Source organism: Simochromis diagramma, unplaced genomic scaffold (assembly GCF_900408965.1).
Source record: "Simochromis diagramma unplaced genomic scaffold, fSimDia1.1 OVJJ01000669.1, whole genome shotgun sequence".
Classification (NCBI taxonomy): Eukaryota; Metazoa; Chordata; class Actinopteri; order Cichliformes; family Cichlidae; genus Simochromis; species Simochromis diagramma.
Genome location: NW_024387458.1, coordinates 3,030,146 through 3,048,677, shown reverse-complemented (window position 1 = coordinate 3,048,677; position 18,532 = coordinate 3,030,146). Strand labels below are relative to the sequence as shown.

At 40.9% G+C, this 18,532-nt stretch overlaps 3 protein-coding genes across 3 annotated transcripts; all 3 read right to left on the bottom strand.

Moving 5' to 3' along the window:
• Positions 1-197: 197 nt before the first annotated feature.
• LOC120723086 (DELTA-stichotoxin-Hcr4a-like) lies at positions 198-1,306 on the bottom strand. The gene is made up of 3 exons (XM_040014392.1): positions 1,175-1,306; positions 935-1,055; positions 198-770 (listed from the first exon to the last, which is right to left on the bottom strand). Exons 2-3 carry the CDS (start codon positions 1,036-1,038, stop codon positions 320-322), a joined length of 555 nt encoding a protein of 184 aa, XP_039870326.1. The 5' UTR covers positions 1,039-1,055; positions 1,175-1,306; the 3' UTR covers positions 198-319.
• A 1,183-nt stretch (positions 1,307-2,489) lies between these two features.
• On the bottom strand, positions 2,490-4,008 carry LOC120723093 (bryoporin-like). The gene is made up of 3 exons (XM_040014400.1): positions 3,890-4,008; positions 3,558-3,682; positions 2,490-3,062 (listed from the first exon to the last, which is right to left on the bottom strand). The coding sequence occupies exons 2-3, from the start codon at positions 3,659-3,661 to the stop codon at positions 2,636-2,638; spliced, it is 531 nt and encodes a 176-aa protein (XP_039870334.1). The 5' UTR covers positions 3,662-3,682; positions 3,890-4,008; the 3' UTR covers positions 2,490-2,635.
• A 4,748-nt stretch (positions 4,009-8,756) lies between these two features.
• Positions 8,757-16,524, bottom strand: plaub (plasminogen activator, urokinase b). Its single transcript, XM_040014378.1, has 11 exons — positions 16,388-16,524; positions 16,192-16,285; positions 14,845-14,949; positions 14,608-14,761; positions 14,064-14,161; positions 13,604-13,645; positions 13,324-13,525; positions 13,087-13,238; positions 12,097-12,237; positions 11,579-11,727; positions 8,757-11,506 (listed from the first exon to the last, which is right to left on the bottom strand). Exons 1-11 carry the CDS (start codon positions 16,478-16,480, stop codon positions 11,312-11,314), a joined length of 1,425 nt encoding a protein of 474 aa, XP_039870312.1. The 5' UTR covers positions 16,481-16,524; the 3' UTR covers positions 8,757-11,311.
• Positions 16,525-18,532: the final 2,008 nt, after the last annotated feature.

The window sequence follows — 18,532 nt, the reverse complement described above, 5'->3', positions numbered from 1 at the left end:
CTTGACTCTTAAAATTATATTCTAACACAGTACTTGAGTAACTGTAATGAATTACTTCCCAAACCTGCTGGTTTTGTTTGTACTTCATGCCCCCAATCAAAGTAATGAGTAACAGACTCAGTCACCTGCTCCACAAGTTAAACCCAACTGGTTTGTCGTTGTGTGTATTTCATGTCAAATGATCACTGACACTTGTGTTTTATCACATCAGACTAGTAAGAATTTATTGCATTTACAGGTAATACAGTAGCACGGGTGTACAGTTGGCTACACGGTGGTGTTTCAAGCAGGTTTACTCTGACAAACATGAATCAACAACTCAGTAAGATTGCTGCATGTGGGGAGTGAAGAGCTTGTCCCAGATCTCCACCTTCATGATGGCCCTGCCCAGGGGGGACATGGTACCCTTGATGTCCAGGCTCCCGCCCTCAAAGGTGAGGTCGGAGCCTTTGGCCTCCACCCGCACGAATCCCACCTGCTCTTTGTTGTAATACATCTCTTTGAACAGGCTCTCATTGCACTCTTTGCCCTTCTTGTAGATTCCCAAGGCAAACCAGTTCTTGTACATGTTATAGTCATATGGCACAGAGAACATTATAGCGAGTGTCTCATCGGCTCTGTTGAACTCCTTCTTGAACAGGTCGTAGGTCAGCACGCCCACTGCCCCAGTGGCTTTGGCCTTGCCCTTGCCGAAGTTGCACACTTCAGTCTTTTGTGGACGTACAGTCGGTTGTGGGGGGCTGCGGCAGCTGCCATTTTCCAGGAAAAGCCTTTAATTTTTAACAGCAGCAAAAGTGAGGAAAAAATGAAAGCAGGAGGCAAAATTTGAAAAAGAATTTTCCTAACTGGATATTTGTCAAGCTGCACGTAAAGCATATTCTAACTTTAATCTGTACAGACAAAGTGAGCAAAAGTGCATTTATTTTGGACATACTTAGGGTCAATCAGGCAGTAGTTGTTGGTGAGGTTAGTGATCTCTATGGTGACGTTCCTTCGGCTTTCGACAGCGGCAGCCAAAGATTCTGCAGATTCACTCATGGTGTGGCTTGTAAAGGCTGTGACAGACAGAACAGAAGTGTAAACTGCAGATCTGTGAATGAGTTTAACCAATTAAAATAAAAATGCAAATCCATCTGAAACCCTCAAATAACTGAGCAGGAATGAAGCGTCTTACCTGTCGGGATCACTGGTACGTAGCTGACTCGTGCTTGGACAGATTTGAGACACTGAGTTCAGCTCTTACGTGAGTCTCGTTGGGGAATGCGTTGCACCCAAAGGTGTCTCCACCCATAAGCATGCATCCACCTCCCATGTCGCTTCCCATCGCATGTCTGCAGAGGTGTAAAGCAAAGGGTGTAGCTAACAATAACAGCACAGGATAACTGTAGTCTTTTTGTTCTCACACTGCTGTCAATTTGTGAAACTACAAACTGGTTTGTTGAGGTTTGTGGGATTTTTCTGCACTACACCTTTTCTTTCTGGGTCTGTGATTTTGTTTTTCCATTGTCTGCATGAGGAAACAAACATGCTTCGTCTCTGCAGAGGGCTTAGACAGTTTGAAACATGTCTGTTGAAAGGTTGATGAATAACCTATTCCCCAAACCAAACCAACAAGAAAATTAACTTTAAACTTAAAAAATTCCAATAAGGAGAGGTTATAATACTTTATAATAGACCCTGCACTCCTAATATTACTGTGTAATCCCATTGGAAGAACAGGAAGAGTTATTCATCCTTGTCAAGATAAGAAAAGATGTGATACACCATGGCCATAGGCACTAAACATTAAACATAACTTATTAAAAAGATATATTAAATAACTCAATAAAATTACATGCAATGACCAAACAAAATACCACAGCAGGGTAATGTTAGTGGCCTGTATTTGTGTGACTGTGCAGAGCAGATTACAGGAGCAGCATGTCAGAGATGAACACCTGATGATTTTACAGGGAAATAGCGTTTAGATTAGAGATTAGGATGCTCTAGAATAAAGCATGCACCCTTAATACTTTTGGGGAGGTTAGGACACTTATTCAATACTATATCATTTGAAAACTTTTATATTAGCTTCATAACGATGGCTCACAACAGTGAAAACGACATCTTAAGGATGAGATAAGAAGTTAGATAGTAAGATAAAAGTAAAGACTACAATTTGAGGAAGAACTAATGATGATCACAACTCCCTTTTCCTCTCTTTTAAAACACTCATTATTTTAAAATACTTATAGTATTTTTTGCAGTTTTATACTCTTTTGTTCCGTCGTACCATTAGTAAGCAGGAAGTGTTGTCAGCAGTGAACTTAAACCCTAACTTTAGAAGAAATTCCTCAGTAAATAACTGGAAAATAGTGGGACAAGTCACAGGCTGGGTTAAGGGTTGAGAATGATTAGCTACATTTTTATTCACTTTTGCTTGCAAACATTTGAAGTCATGTCCAACAATTTATTTTTAGATTGAACAAAGAAACACAGAGGACAACAAGTCAGTTGAATTGTTTTTTATTTGTTTAAAGCACCTCTAAACCATAAGGATGACAACTTGCACTTTAGTTTTCAGGAATATCAGCAAATACACTCGACACATTTGTTTGCGAACATTTTATTCTCACACCTAATGCAACCAGACTCTTTAGCCCATCCTGTCATACAGCTCCAGTTTAACAATAGCTTTGCCCTCATCGGACATACATGCCCTCACATCCACCGTCTTGCCTCTGTACACCAGCCCTGAGCCTTTGGCCTCGTAGCGGACAAAGTCGCTGCAGTTCTTGTCGTTGTACATGTAGTTGAACAACTTGCTGTCGACAGCTTTCGATTTATCAAGGACGCCCACGCCGAGCCAGTTCTTGTAGAAGTTGTAGTCGAACGGCACGGAGAACATGATGGCCACAATGCCATCGCAGCGGCGGCTGCGCATGTCAAACAGGTCATAGGTCAGCACACCCGCAGCACCTGATGCTGTGTTGTCATCCTTGGTGAAAGAGCACACCTCTGTCTTAGTGGTGCGCACGGTGGGCTGCGGAGGACTGTGGGCGAAGCCACTTTCCATGTGAACCCTGAAAGGAAGGAGGGCAGAGGAAACGATCAAAGGTTTATTAATGCACCTCGATGTAAAAACAGTCAACTGTGCAATATCCTCCTGACTGTTGATGCCATCAGACATTTAACTCTGGCGCTGCTGGAGGTGGTGCAAGCTCATCAACTACAGACTCAACAGGACTAATGTTTAAATATCAAAGGACATGCAAATATCATTCTGGCCATTTTTTACACATCAGTAAAAAATATTGGTTACAATTAAAACGCAGACACAAGAAACCACAAGGATACAAAGTAACAAATGATGGATGGCAGAAATAACTTGTGTCAAAGAGTGATAGACGGGTCTTTTTGTCTGACGTTTGATAATTTTGCATCACACGGGCATTGAAATTTTAAAAGATAAATGTCTTTTTTTTGTTTAACTGCAAACAATAAATGCTCTCTTACATAAGCAAAGAAATCAAAAACTTTATGCTGGAGTAAAAGAGAAATAGTTTGGGCTCTGTTACTTTGGGTTGACGAGGCAGTAGGCGGTGGTGATGTTGGTGATTTCCATGGTGCAGTTGCGATTGGTGGTAAGAGTGGTGGAGTGGGCCTCTGCATTTTCAGCCATGGTGGCGACTGCTGGTAACGGCTACAAGAAAAACAGGTGTGAGCCGTGCAAAGTGCAGCAAAGCTCTGTCATGAAATGTTTTAGCTGTCCTGCTGAAATAAACACTGGAATATGAACTGAAGATGAAGTAAACACGAAACATTACATATAGCCAAAAAGTCACTATTAAATATCTGTATGCACTAATTTCACAAACTGACAAAAACACCTGCAGAAATGAGCACTTACTTCGCGTTAGGTGACACACACAGGATGGCAGAGAGTCCTCTGAAAACAGGTCGGACTTCGATTTGGAGATGAGTTTAAAGTCACGCCCTCTCTGTCACACCTAACACATGAGCTTCAGTTAAGTGGGCGTGCCTTTCTCTTTCTCTCTGCTTTCAATCAAACAGTATGTGATCACTTCACATGTACCTGCGAGTCTGGTAACGAGTGAAGAGTTGCACCCAAAACCTCACGATCCTTAAACCACCTGAACCGGTCTATCTTTGCAGCTGACATGAAATTCTGTTTTTCTTTGGGGGGGTTTTCCACAGTCTGTCTCTTCATGGGAGATTTAACATTCTTGCAACAGTTTCATGATTCATGGACACAAATGAATTCAACACACCCTTTTTTAAAGGTCTGGATGTTTAAATATTTGTTTGTCCTTGATGTTTGAATCCGCAGCCTGTCCCAACATGCAAAAACTGGAAGTGAGAAAGCAGAAAAGTTACCAGCCCAGCAGTTCACATTCAGACATATTATGACTAAAAACACAAAGAGGGATTACAGATTGATGTGACCCAACAAATAATTGCAGAATGACAATACAAAAGCAGAATTACTGCATAAACATGCAAAAGTACAAATAAGACAAACAATGAGAACCAAATAGAAATGGAGCACAAAGTGACCAAAAAGAAATGGTAAATGACAAAAAAAAAAAAGAGCAACAGGACTATAAATACAATGCTCTTTAGTAAAAACAATTTTTTTAAAAAGTTCCCCGCCCACCCTTGCGGGCAGTCTATCCTTCAAGCTCCTCTACCAGAGGCCTGGGAGCTTGAGGGTCCTGCACAGTATCTTAGATGTTCCTAGGGCTGCGCTCTTCTCGACTGAGATCTCCTTTGTTGTTCCTGGGATCTGTTGGAGCCACTCGCCTAGCTTGGGAGTCACTGCACCTAGTGCTCCGATTACCACGGGGACCACCGTTACCTTCACCCTCCACATCTTCTCGAGCTCTTCTCTGAGCCCTTGGTATTTCTTGAGCTTCTCCTGTTCCTTCTTTATAGTGTTGCTGTCATTCAGAACCGCTACATTTATCACTATGATTTATCTCTAATTTCCCATCGAGAGGGCTAATGTGCGTTTATCACATAGGTGTCAAACTCTGGCCCGCGGGCCAAATTTGCCCTGCAGCCTAATTACATTTGGCCCGCGAAGCCATACCAAATGACTATTAGAGCTGGCCTACTGGTATTATACAGCTAATATATATATTGTTTAGTATTAAGCTTTGCTTGTTCCATATTCAGTTTTTCAGCAAAACGTGTTTGAGTCCATAAGAAAAGATTCGTTCTTATATCTGGAGGAATAAATATATTTCAATAAATATTAACGTTAGCCCGCGACTTTGTTCCAGTTTTGAATTTTGGCCCACTGTGTATTTGAGTTTGACACCCCTGGTTTATCATCTTCCATATTGAGTTGATCAGTTCAGCTGCCCATGACTACTTGGACAAACTGCCCGAAATGCGTTGACAGAAACATTTCAGGGATTTTGAGTCATTCTGCACTCCAGATGCGTTAATAGTGTTACATTTTTTGTATCGCGTTAATCGTGATGATGGCTTAATCTGCATCAACGCATTAATTTTGACAGCACTATTTTTTTTCTGTATAACGCATGCTACAAGCATATTTCATATTGAGCATATTTTTAACTGTTACTTAAGCATCATGATGCAATTATTACTTTACTTTAGTAACCTTTCTACAGTAGCTTGAAAGTATTTATAGCAGCACCTTTCATCGGGGCTGTGTGAATGGCTAAATGTGGCCAGTTTACCAATTGTATGCACGGCCAGAGAGGTGCAAAATGATAAAAACGCCCAATGTCATTAATGTCTCAAGCTACAGTACATGTTTGCATGTAGTTTGGATCAATGGCTTTTGTTTTGCTGCATTTTTCTTTTCAGTTATGTTGCATTTGGGCTTTTTTATGAATTTGTCATGTAGTTTCAAGTTTTTGTGCGACTGAGAATGAGTGATAAGATGAAGCACACGAAGTGTGACTGAGACTCGTGAGATGTTTGATCCTGTTTGGTCAGTTTTCGTCTGCAGGGTGTTACCTTGACTACAGTAAAGACTTTGAGTGCTTCCTGCAGACACATTTGTATGACTAGTTTAATGTATTGAGTCAGTCGGGGTTATACTGTGTTTTTTTAAGCAATGACTGGTAACCAAGAGTAACCAAGAGAATGAATATTAAATCCTGTATACTTTATCCTGACAGTGGTTGTAAAATCAGGAAATTTTGTACAGTAATACACTATTATTTGTTATAACAGTTGTTTCACAGCAAATACAACTTACCAGCGTTGGGTGTAAAGTACTCCAAAGTAATGCAATACTAAAATCACGTTCTCTATAATGTGGTAATGTAAAGCATTGTCACTAAATTCTTTAATACTTGTTACTAAATATCTAAATTGGTATGTCTTTTCTTAAGTTTTCTACCACAGACAGACAGTGGGGCGGTCACCACTGGTGGGACTACTGGATTTAAGATAGTAAAAGAACCTATCAACTATTTTAAACTAACACTGCAGCGCACCGAGACAAGTGTGACCTAATTAAAGGACAAACTAATAAAAACATTAAAACTAGAACTAAAATATCTGAAAGAAGCACAGATCTATTGAACTGTCAGTAAAACACAGCACAAGCAGAGTTGTGAGGTTCAGTTCAGTGACTTCAAATAGCGAAGGCGAGGCCTATAGCAGGTCTGCTATCTAGGTGGAAGCGAATACTAAACTAAAAAATGAGCCTGTTGGAGGTTTCAGGAGACACCTTGAGCCCCAGATGTTGCGTTCTTTGAATGACTGATAAGGTGTGACACATGAACATGTAGTGCTTCCACCAGAAAAAAGTTTCATAAATGGTTATTGTTCTATAATAGGAAATCTGTACTAATAGTCTTTTTTTAACGTTCCTATAATCGATATGTATTAGAAGAGTTGTTTTAATGCTGACTTGTATTGAGTTTCTCTGTGTGCAGTTGGAGGTTACATAGCTATGTATTTGATTATAATACACAGGAAGGCAGGTGGGACTGATAAATGATAATTGCGTTGCTGCCAGTCTTATTTGTGTGTGTGTGTGTGTAGCACCATCCTGTGGTCACTGTGTGTATAAAGTCCTGAAGTAAGAAGTTTTTTTAAATGATAGTTGATCATGTTTGCAGTGTTCCTGACACTCATTCTATGAACTTTAATGACTTTATACTATATCCATTAATTCATCCACGGGAGGGGGGGGACACACCAGTGTACTCTCATTCCAGTTCAAAGCTAGATCATATGGGAAAGGTGGCAGAAGATCATCCGGTGTAAAATCGTTCCCACTGCACCACGATGCCAACCACAGGAGCTCTGATTCAAACCAGTGTTTCAATTTAAATTTAAATCGGTTACGTCAGGGGTCCCAGTCCCAATCCACGAGGACCGGTGTCCCTGCAGGTTTTAAATATGTTTATATTGATCCATCACAACTGATTTAAATGGATAAATTACCTTCTCAACATGTCTTGGCGTTCTTCAGAGGCCTGGTAATGAACTAATCATGTGATTCAGGTGTGTTGATCCATGGTGAGATCTAAAACCTGCAGGGACACCGGCCCTCGTGGACTGGGATTGGGGACCCCTGGGTTACGTTCACTGACACTTTGGCCTCTTTTTGAAAGAGAGCTGCTGTTCCAGGTTTCTCACACCTGACTGCCACAGCTGAACAGTATTCAGATCTTTGTGTGTAACTTTGTATATAGCCCCAGTAAAAAGTGTCCGTAAAGTGTTTTACTTGTTAGTGGCAGCTAGATGAGGAGTTCTCTACCGTTTTTGTTTATGCACATTTTTCTCCTGTTTTGTGGCCAGCTGGGGAGTTTATCTGTATTTAGTATTTTTTGGTTTTAACCTAGAAATATGTTTCTTTACTCTCTAAAGAGTCTGGTTATTTGTTGCTTATTTTGGTCTTGGAGACCCTGGCCTTAACTTCTTTCCTTTTTTCTTTTCTTGCCTATTTATGTTAAATAATGTAGTATAATTATAAATACTCCACCGTAAATTTGTAAAATAAATTCATTTGACACATGGTTAGGTTTGTTCGGAGGCTCAGTCTATAGTTAGTACTGCCTATACTTTATTTTACACTCACTGTGTCTCCTAGGCTTTTTACATGCAAGGGGCTTGTAAGGTAAGTGGGGGCTCGTCCAGGATATTCCCTGAATCATAGCTCTGTTTTATTTTGAGACCTCCTTTTACTTAACTGCTTATCCACTTCAGGATAAGCAGTTCAGGATCACAAATCTTAGCATCTTCGTGCTTGCCATACTCCCTACCTTACTTCCTTCTACCTAGGCTCTTGCACACACAGTATGTAAGGGCCTACCAGCATGTTCTTTCACTAGTTCCAAATATGCCATCCCCCTCTCCTCCACCTGTGTCTTTGACCAACTGGCACCCTGTTGGTGCCAGCAGTTGTTGTTGCTAACTTGGGCCCTGATCGATCAGGTAATCCCATTCTTGATAATCCAGATGTTTAATTTGGTAAAGATTTTATGCCGATGCTCTGCTTGGTGCAGTGCTCCCCATTTATCAGACTTCAGACCAGCACTAGGAGTACGCTGGTTGATAACCCCTCACCATCTGCAAAGAACCAGTTTTAAATTGCATCTTTAGGCACTTTGTTACTAGCTGTCTGTTGGAAAAACACAGCATTTGTTCCAGTTTCTTTGATTGAATCTATGAAAATGTTAAAGATAACAAAGTTTGACAGACAGAAAGTTGTGTTTTTGCATCAACAGGGAAATTCCCAAAGTTCAATAATATCCAGTGAATAATGTTAGAAAAACAGTAAAATAAAGTTTATTTCATTTAAAGAAGAAAATATCTGAAGAAAATCTGCAGACGAATCCATAAAAATTCAAAAATATGTCTCGAGATGATACAGTAACCAGGTTTGGGCAGACCTGCTTATTTCAGCCTCGTGTAGAACAAAGATGAAGGCTTTTGAATTACAAAATATATATAGTATAACACATGGATGTAGCCTGCAGCAAGTGTAAACGAAGCATTTTAGATTCCTGAATTTTAACAGGTTTCAGCTACTGGAAGAGCCATGTTCAAATTATTCAAGTTATGATCTCATGAACCTGAGCAACACACCAACAATAGTGTCCCGGTCTGTCATCGGTATCTGTGTGACTACATAGTTTTGATTTCTTAACTTCTACAATGAAACCAGTGAATAAGTAGGTGTGGACCTGACTAGATACAGACACAATAACCATCACACAGCATTACACATTACTCTGTTCTAAAAACATCAGCATTTCATTTAAACACAGCAGATTTAAAGTTTCCACACAAAACACTTTACTAGCAGAAGCACAGGAGTGATTTTTAAAGTGCTTAACTTTGAGCTAAGGTAAACCTGACTGGAAGATGATAAAACCAGCAAAAACACTGGTAACACTGGCTCTTAAGATAAGAATGAACTTGTTGAATTCTCATTTTAATACTAACATTAACTCAGTCTGAAGCCCATTGCTTACTCGTGTGTTTGTGAAACAGTAACATGTTTTCATATTAGGAGACTCAGAGTTTGTATTCACTCTATTGCATGAGACACATCAGTCAGCCACAACATTAAAACCACTGACAAGTGAAGCAAGTAACACTGCTTACTGGTGTTAGCTTGTGTACTTGTGTGGTGTTGTTATGCTAACTTAACCGCTTAATGTTTAATTTGTCTTTTAACCGTTTCATGCATGAATTAAGACGACCTCAATCAGGATTTTTTACTTAAGTATTTTTAATCATCTTTAGCCATGAAAAGATGAATAAAAATGCTTAAGAAAAATAACAATAATAACAATAATTACAGTGAAACACGTCACACATCTATAGTAACATTAAATGACCAGTGGGTAGCAGGTTATGGAGGGACACATCAGTGTCCAATGTAGTGGTTTATGTGCAAGTATACCATCAACACTGACACAAATACAAGAACACAGCCTTTGAATAGCTGTAACTGTAGTGACCACTATGTGTGAAAGGGTTAATGTTTGTTTCTTTTATTCTGTTGTATGGCTTAAATCATGTTTTTCATGATGTGTTTTAGTGTCTCTTGTGTTTAATGCTAACATCCATCAGGTCACAGGTGTATGGAAGCCCGTTTCTGCCACAAAACAACAACAACAAAAAAAGCATCCATAACTTGAAATTTCAACTTATTAACTCGAAATTTTGAGAAAAGTAGCTCAAAATTTTGACTTACTTTACTCAAAATTTCGAGTTAACTCGAAATTTTACTGAAATGTTGCTCTGTAGCTGATTGTGTCTTATTTTAAGTGTAATGAGATCATTTTGATGAGAAATAAGACAAATATACTTGGTAAGATTTTGAGTTATTGCAGTCCAGGCGACCGTTCCAAGGTTAGCACTGGATTATGTTTAAGCCACATGGTAAATGGCCGAATTTTCAGAAAGATGTTTCGCAGCGATGCGGACGCTGTACCGGTCCATTGTGGTGAAGAGAGAGCTGAGTGTAAAAGCGAAGCTCTCAATTTACCGGTCGATCTACGTCCCTACCCTCATCTATGGTCACGAGCTGTGGGTAGTGACCGAAAGAATGAGATCGCTGACACAAGCGGCGGAAATGGGCTTCCTCCGAAGGGTGGCTGGCCATTCTGGAGGGGCTCAGAGTCGAGCGGCTGCTCCTCCATATCAAAAGGAGCCAGTTGAGGTGGTTCGGGCATCTGACAAGGATGCCTCCTGGGCGCCTCCTGGGTGAGGTTTTCCGGGCATGTCCCACTGGGAGGAGGCCCCGGGGTCTGCAGACCCAGGACATGCTGGAGAGATTATATGTCTTGGCTGGCCTGAGAACACCTTGGTGTTTCCCCGGAGAAGCTAGAGGAGGTGGCTGGGGAGAGGAAGGTCTGGACTTCTCTGCTTGGGCTGCTGCCCCCACGACCCAGCCCCGGATAAGCGGAAGAAAATGGATGGATGTTACCATTCAAATTACGTATCAAATTATCTCTTTCTGACTGAACATCTCTTGGCTAGAAAACAGCAGTCAGTCCAAGGCTTCACAGGTCTTCTGACTCCATGTTTTGATGTTGTACTAATACTGTGGCTTACTCCCACATCTCAGACCGAAATACAGGGCCGTAGGCTACAATTACCGCCAGTTTTTGTTCTGTCTTGGGATTTGTTCATACGAATAATAAACATATTATTGCTATACAACTACTAGAACAATAAAAACAGCACCACCACCAACAATTTGTACTGCAACCAGTGGAAACAAAACGTGAGGTTTACATGCATAACCACAACCTGAAATATTCTCCAGCAAATGCCTCTACATGTGGGCGGGCCTTAAAGGTCATTTCTGAGGAAACATGGCTCCAGCGGTGATGGACCGCAGGTGAGTCTTCGCTTCTATCCATTTGTTGTAATTGGTCACTCTGGTGTAAACACCGGGACGCAGCTCTTTGGCGCAGCCGTCGCCCCAGCTGATTATTCCAAACAGGAAGAGCCTGCTTCCGACTTCGCACACCAGAGGGCCTCCTGAGTCTCCCTGCAGGGGAAGAAAAGACAAGCTGACAAACGACCTCTGGAATCAAAGTCGAGACCAGACGTGTGCAAATACCTCGCAGGCATCCTGACTCCAGTCGGGACGAGCGGCACAAAACATGTTATCAGTAATCATGTTATCGTAATAATCCTTCCCTCGGCACACGTTGTCGGCGAGGAGGTTCACCTGAGCCTCTTTTAGGTATTGAGACCTGTACCACAAAGCTGGAGAGAAGAGAAGTGTTAAAGCCCTGAAGGGTGAACATAATTATAATTATGTGCTGCAGTTACAGATATTAGGCGTTTTAAATGAGCCTCTGTTTCCTTCACTTGTTCTGCTTCACTGATAGCTGGTGTTCAGAGTGTGTCAATGATTCCCGACTTTGTAGCCGGTGTGCAAACATTCAGTGGACAGATCAGCTCAACTTGAAACAGCACAAAAGTTATTATTGGATCGAACACATAAATCTGCAAGTAGTTAATGTTCGATTTGCTTCAGGCTTCACTTACAGGTGTAATATTTTAGTGTAGACATACTTGATATACGTTTGTTTCTGTCAGATGTAAGAACAATGCTCAGAGGACTCTCCTCACCGTGACTTTCTTTCCCGTATCCGGCAATGTCACAGGTGAATCCTGGCTGCAGGCTCTGCTGAGGTGGCGGCAGGCAGACCGTCCTCACAGCGCTGCTCTCCTTAGCACATTTACCAAGTTTGGTCTTCAGCTTCACCAGAGCTGCAAGACAATTATCAACAATCACACCTTTGATTGAATTACAGCTTTAAGAAAAAGGCCTCTGAAATTCAAGAGAATTCTAAAATCTTATTGCAGAATGACTAAATTTGTCAGGTAACTAGATCCTAAAATCCATCTAATCTGGGATGCTGGTTTAAGATTCTTCTTAGGGTCCGAGCGTTTCCATAGTAAAGTAAAAAAAAGCCACAAGGGGTCACCAAAGTGCTGCACGTTTGATTTCGGTGGAGTTTTTACACCAGATGTTCTTCCTAACACGACCCCAATTGGAATTTATGTCTCAGGCAGGAATCAAACTTTTAACCATTTGAGACACTTGATCACATGATTCCCTTTGAGCAGCACTTGCTGAGAGTATGGAGGAAGAACTCTCTTTTAATGGGAAATGATCTGAAGCAGTATCAGCCTCGGTGTTAAGCAGCCAAGTATTATTTTAAAAAGACATTAACCCCTAAACCAATTTTTTTAAAAAGGATGAGTGTCTCTTTGTTGAGATTTCATTAACTGATAGAGGCAAACAGACTAAAATCGGAACATTCTTTTCAAGTTTTTTGAGAACACCCCCCCACCACGTATTGCTATAAATATATATTTTTTCCATATTTTAAATTATAGTCAAAGATAAGTGTTATTTCTAACTGTCGAAACTTCTATTTGGTGGATTGACTGTTTTGGCACCTGACAGTAAAACGCACAGAACAACAGCTGGGGTGGAAGTGGGTTGCAAAGCAGCTTGCAGATGCATTGCAACTGTGGGCAGTGAGGCTGGAGTAACGCTCTGCTTGATTAAAAACTTAGTTTCAAAAGATGTTTTAATTTGTGTGTTCACACCAATATCGTTGTTGAAGTTCCCCTCGTTGTTATCAAACCCTTCGTGGATGAAGATTTTTTCCACCCTGAATTTTTGCTCCACGCTCGGGTTGCTCTCGTTCAGGGCGTTTTTCCCCAGGGTGACGGTGAAGCGCTCTGCTATGGTGTTATTTCTGAAACACAAATTCACAAAACAAGTCCAGTCACAGCTATTTCTCAGCACCTGCTGCATTTCCAGTAAATGGTCTCACTTCCTACCCGTCGGGGAAGCAGTGGGCAGCTGTGAGGACCCAGCAGGCGGAGATCAGACTGCCCCCGCAGCGGAAAACTTTCTCTCTGGATTTAGGGCGCCAAAATATGGCAGCGATCCACGGGTGGGATTCCACAGTGGCAACTGTTCCGCCAACGATCTTCAGCTGCTTTCTTCTGGTGCGCTGGCCACATGTCGTCATCTCTGCAACTGGAAAATGAAAAAAAGTTGAAAAGTGTCGCCGAGAGAAGCGAGGAATGGGATTCACAGGCGTTAGTGAGGACTCACCGTGCTCTGGCTGGGTGGGGACAGGTGAAGCCACAGGTGGAACTATAAGACAGAAATGGTTTTTTTTAATGCTAAAGATGTTTCCCAGAACATTTAACCCTTTAAACTCTGGGTTATTTTTTAAATTCTCATTGGAGATTTTTTATATACTCTAAGTCTCAAAGTCTCCAGCACCAGAGCAGAGTGAGACTTAAAGAACTGCTGAGAAAATATATTTATGCCCTTCTAAACAAAATAAGAGATTATTTAGCTTTTTTTTTTGCCAATTTTCCAGAATTCAGTTACATTTTCATCTGCATTTGGAAAAACCCCTATACTCTGAATCCATGGTGGATTTTGCACTTTTATTCTCCCTCCTGGTCCCCATAAATTCGGCTCCTTTTGCTCCAGTGACTGATGCACCAGCAATGAAAAATGCTTCACTGACTTTGATAACAGTCCCATCAGAGAACACACTTACGTGGCTTGAAATTGCAAAGCGGCATGTCGCAGTATTCCCACACCAGCTGCAGGTTTTTCCAAACGTTACACCACGGACGACGTCTGTAGTGAAGATTTCTGAATAAAAAAAATAAAAAACAAACCATCCAAGTAAACAAACAGTCCAGCCTGACGAACATATGCAAATGGTTGGAGTATAAATGATGGAATCTGGCCATGAAAGACCTGAAAACATTTTCTAACCGTCTCTGCTAACACTGACAGGTTTGATATGAGCACTGTCTCTGATTGCTGAGACTAGTTGGTCACAAAACTGGAATCTGTAGCATGAGCTGTAATGTTTGGTGTTTAGATTATTCGATTAAAGATTATGGTTTATGAACGCCTGAATTAAAAGAGCCGGACTGCTAGAACAGCTGAAGATAAAGTGCTGTGGTTTTTACACTCGCTTAAAAATATGAAGGAGCCCAGCTGATTAGTGGGAGACACTGATATTTTTTTTTCTTCCAACTATCCAACATTTTGCAAAAGGAATGTGAAACTTCAAAGATCCAAACTCAGACCTGCAGTAGTTGTGCTTCCCGGCGTTGATGTCCAAATGCAGGTACTGCCTCCTGGTCTCCTCGTCCCACTGCAAACATGTTTGTCCGCTGACTGTTTTAGATGCTGTGCCTTTGTAGTACAGTCCCACTCCCTCATAGCAGTGACTCGCTTTTACTGAAGTAACAGTATGACAGGTGAGGGCGATTAAAAAATCTGAAAACTATCAGTAACGTTTGGTTTGCTGTTGAGCTGCTCACCTGTTTCACAATGTGTGCCTTCAAAGCCATCAGTGCAGCGACAGAACAGGTGTGCACCAGAAATCAGCGCTGGGACCGAGGTGCCGCCGTTGAGACAAATCTCACCTACAAAATAAGACGAAAGCTGACGACACTTTTGAGACCCACATCGACAGCATATTTTATGATTATGAAATGTGGCTGGAAAATAAGAGGTCATATAATACAAGGTATAGCAGTAAGACTGACTGGCCAGTTCATTAGAAGAAAGAAGAAATATCTAATCAGCCAATCACAGCAGTTTCACCCCTACCTGACCACGTCCATCCCTTTATAACCACAGTGTGCCCATCTTATAACGAGTGCCTCCAGGGGGATAAGTTGCCATATCACAATCCTCAGATCGAGTAGATAAAATTTGGGATGTGGTGGAACATGATGATATCATGTCGACACGGACTAAATCTCTGAGGAATGTTTTTAGCGCTTTGTTGAATCTTTGTCAGCAAAAATGAAGGAAGTTCTGACGGCAAACGGGAGTCCAGCCCAGCATTAGTAACCCTGGGCTGGACCCTAACCCTAACCTGACTCAGTAACATCCAGGTCACGCACTATCTCTCTGATACGTGAGTAAGCGGTGAACCAGCCACAAGTAATCTGGAACAGCCTGTCTGGTTATTCCCAGGTGAGTACAGGTGAAGCTGCTGTATGCTCCAAACCACAGGAACGACCCGGTGACTCACATTAGGTGACTCACCTTTCAGCACTCTATTTATGGGTCAAATGATCATTTTATTTCTGCTGCTGTGTGATTTTATTTATTTTAGTTCGTTTGTTTTTTTGATGGGGGGAGGCTCAGTGATTGCTTTTCTTAATTATTTTAAAGCTACTTTTTCATTTGTTTTCAGTCCAGTCTTTGTAGCTGACAATGTTCAGATAAATGCTGTTGTTCGTTAAGCCCCTTAAGCCACTGACCTACATTCACATTCTTCCTGTCATACAGTCATGGATTGGCCTCCCACAGAGCCCAGAATGCAACATTACTGAAGCAGTGTGGGATCATGAAACAGACGGCAGCCAACAGCCACACAAAAGCGCTGAATCTCCTACATTAAGCTTGGAGAGCTAATTCAGTTCAGGCTGTGCTGAGGAAAACAAGAAGTCACATCAAATATTGACTTTCAAGCTGGCAAAATATAAATAAATACAGGTGGCTCAAGACTTTTGCACAGTATTGTAGGTAATCATAGGAGCAGCACTTTGTGCTTCCACCTGGAATGAAGTGTGCTGTCTAAATACAGCTTTGCTTATTTGCTGCCAAAGTAAATTACACATTTCATGCTCAGGAGATGAATAAAAGCGTCTCACCTGAACGCTGAGAGGACGAGGAGAACGAAGACGAGGAAGAGGAGGAGTGGGGGGAAAAAGCTAACTCACGCCTTCTCCTTTCATCCAGCAGGCCCTGAAAACATTTTAAAAAGTTAAATAAAGCCTCGTGAAAGAAGACTTACTTAAAATTGGAGTTAATAAAAAAATATAAACAGATAAAAATAATTGTCCTCACAGCCTGAGCTGCTGACAGGAAAGCCAGCGCGCAGAGGAAAAAGCTTCTCATTGTTTTCATGATGCTTCTCGGCTCGGTTTGAAGGCTTTGCATGAGCGTGCTTGCAGAGTGGCAGCCTCCTCGGGGTTTATTCTGTTCTGTGGAGGGAGGAGTCCTGATTGGCTGACAGCTGGCTGGCTGACCCACTAGATGTAGAGTGAAGAAATAGCTGTTTACAGTACATGTGAATGAGTCATCACTGGTAATCCACACCATCAGTTTTCAGGGAGCATATCAGTATCTCTGGTATGTCAGCCAGTCTAGAACTGCAGGTGTTTACATGCTGAAGGTAACTATAATTGGATTTAAATGAATCAGGATGTTTGATTAAATAAAACATGTTCATATTTGTCTGAATATCACATTTCTGCACTGTGTTTGCTTCCATACAGCATAATCTGTTGGGAAACTCACACTACTGATGTACCAAGAAATGGTTTGGGGATTTTAGTGGGTGTGGTCTGACACAAATATGTATATATGTGTATACAGTGCTGTGCTAAAGTCTTGAGTCAACCCTCATTTCTTTACATTTTGCTTCCAAGGAACAAAAACTGGGAGAAAAAGGCTGACTATGCCAAACTACACAAGAACTGGACTGAAACCTGTGGCAGCAGGTTTTATGGAGTGATGAATCCAAATTTGACATTTCTTGGTTCACCAAAAAAAAAGTAAAATTTGTAAGGATGAGGTCAGAAGAGAAGTACAACAGTGTGAAACCTGTTCAACATGGTGTAGACTCTGTCATGGGTTGATTTCAGCCAGTGGTGTTTTAGAGCTTGATGGGATGATTAACAAAAACCACCAACGTCCCAAGAAGAGCTTTAAATGTCCTTCAAGAAGCCTGGAGAACTATTCCTGAAGACTACGAATTTATTTGGTGGTTCATCGGTCAAACAGGTCGTGTTTTATAGTTTATTTGTTGTTGTCTCTTTTCATTCTGGTTGCAGACCACAGACCTGCTGTATTTAGCAAGACCTGAAACTAGAAAATGTCCAAATTCGCCCCATGTTACAAAGTTAAAGACTTAAACCTGCACTACCTCTGACGCCCAGCAGGGGGCTATACCCGTTTTTACAAAAAAAAAAAAAAAGTCAGATTTCACTGTGCTCTATCTCAATTTAAAATAAATGATAGCATCAAATTTTACTTGAGTACCATCACTGCAAAGTGATTTACAAAAACACAGTGGCGGGCTCTGTACCAAGCTGCAAAACTGGATCATACACAACTAAAGTGGCCTTGAGCTAGTTTGTCACTGAGTCATTTACAGCATTGACTTCATTGTCACAGCTTCTCTAAAGTATATAAGTTAAAATAACATATGTTTTTGCGCAGAAGCTAATTTATAACAAATGAATATATACGCATTTTTGCTATTAAATTTAATAATTTGCTTTTAAACTTTAAGTTAAAATAACTCGATATATATAAACAGTACTGACATTAATTGTAAGTAAGTGATTGGCCTGTTTTTGTAGTGAAGTCACTGGATGTCGCTGTTGCTCCATAAACGCCAGAACTCATTTATCCTGACTGGACCTGAAGGGGCTCTGTGCGCGCTAACGGTGCACGTTAACGAGCATCACTTTCCTGCCTTCAGGTGACATGAAGATGCAGGTGACTGTGGCGTCACGATGACGTATTTTCAGTGATCTCTTGAATGTCCCTTTATGTAAACGAAAGCAAACTGAAGAAGAATGAGAAAAGCAGGAAAGCAAATATGTACATTAGGATCCCGGAAGTCGCCTCGTTTGGATCCTGTTGGGCTGATGTTGCCTTCAGGGACTTGAGGTAATCGCTACAACTCTTATTGAGACAGAGGAGCTAATTAAAGATTCTATTAATTTAGGAAAATCCTGGTTTTAATTACATATCGCAATGATAAACAATAATTTGATTGATACCGTATTAAATGTGTATTTTTATCCAGAATGGTTTTACATGTTTTATCCGTTAAATGTTGTTGAATATCTTTTATTTTACTTTGTGATATTCGGTTGGTTTTCTCTTATTTTATCTACATATATTTCTATTTATATTTGTTAGCATATAAAACCCTTATTGTTTTATTGTTTATTTGGTATTATTAATGTGCCTTTAATT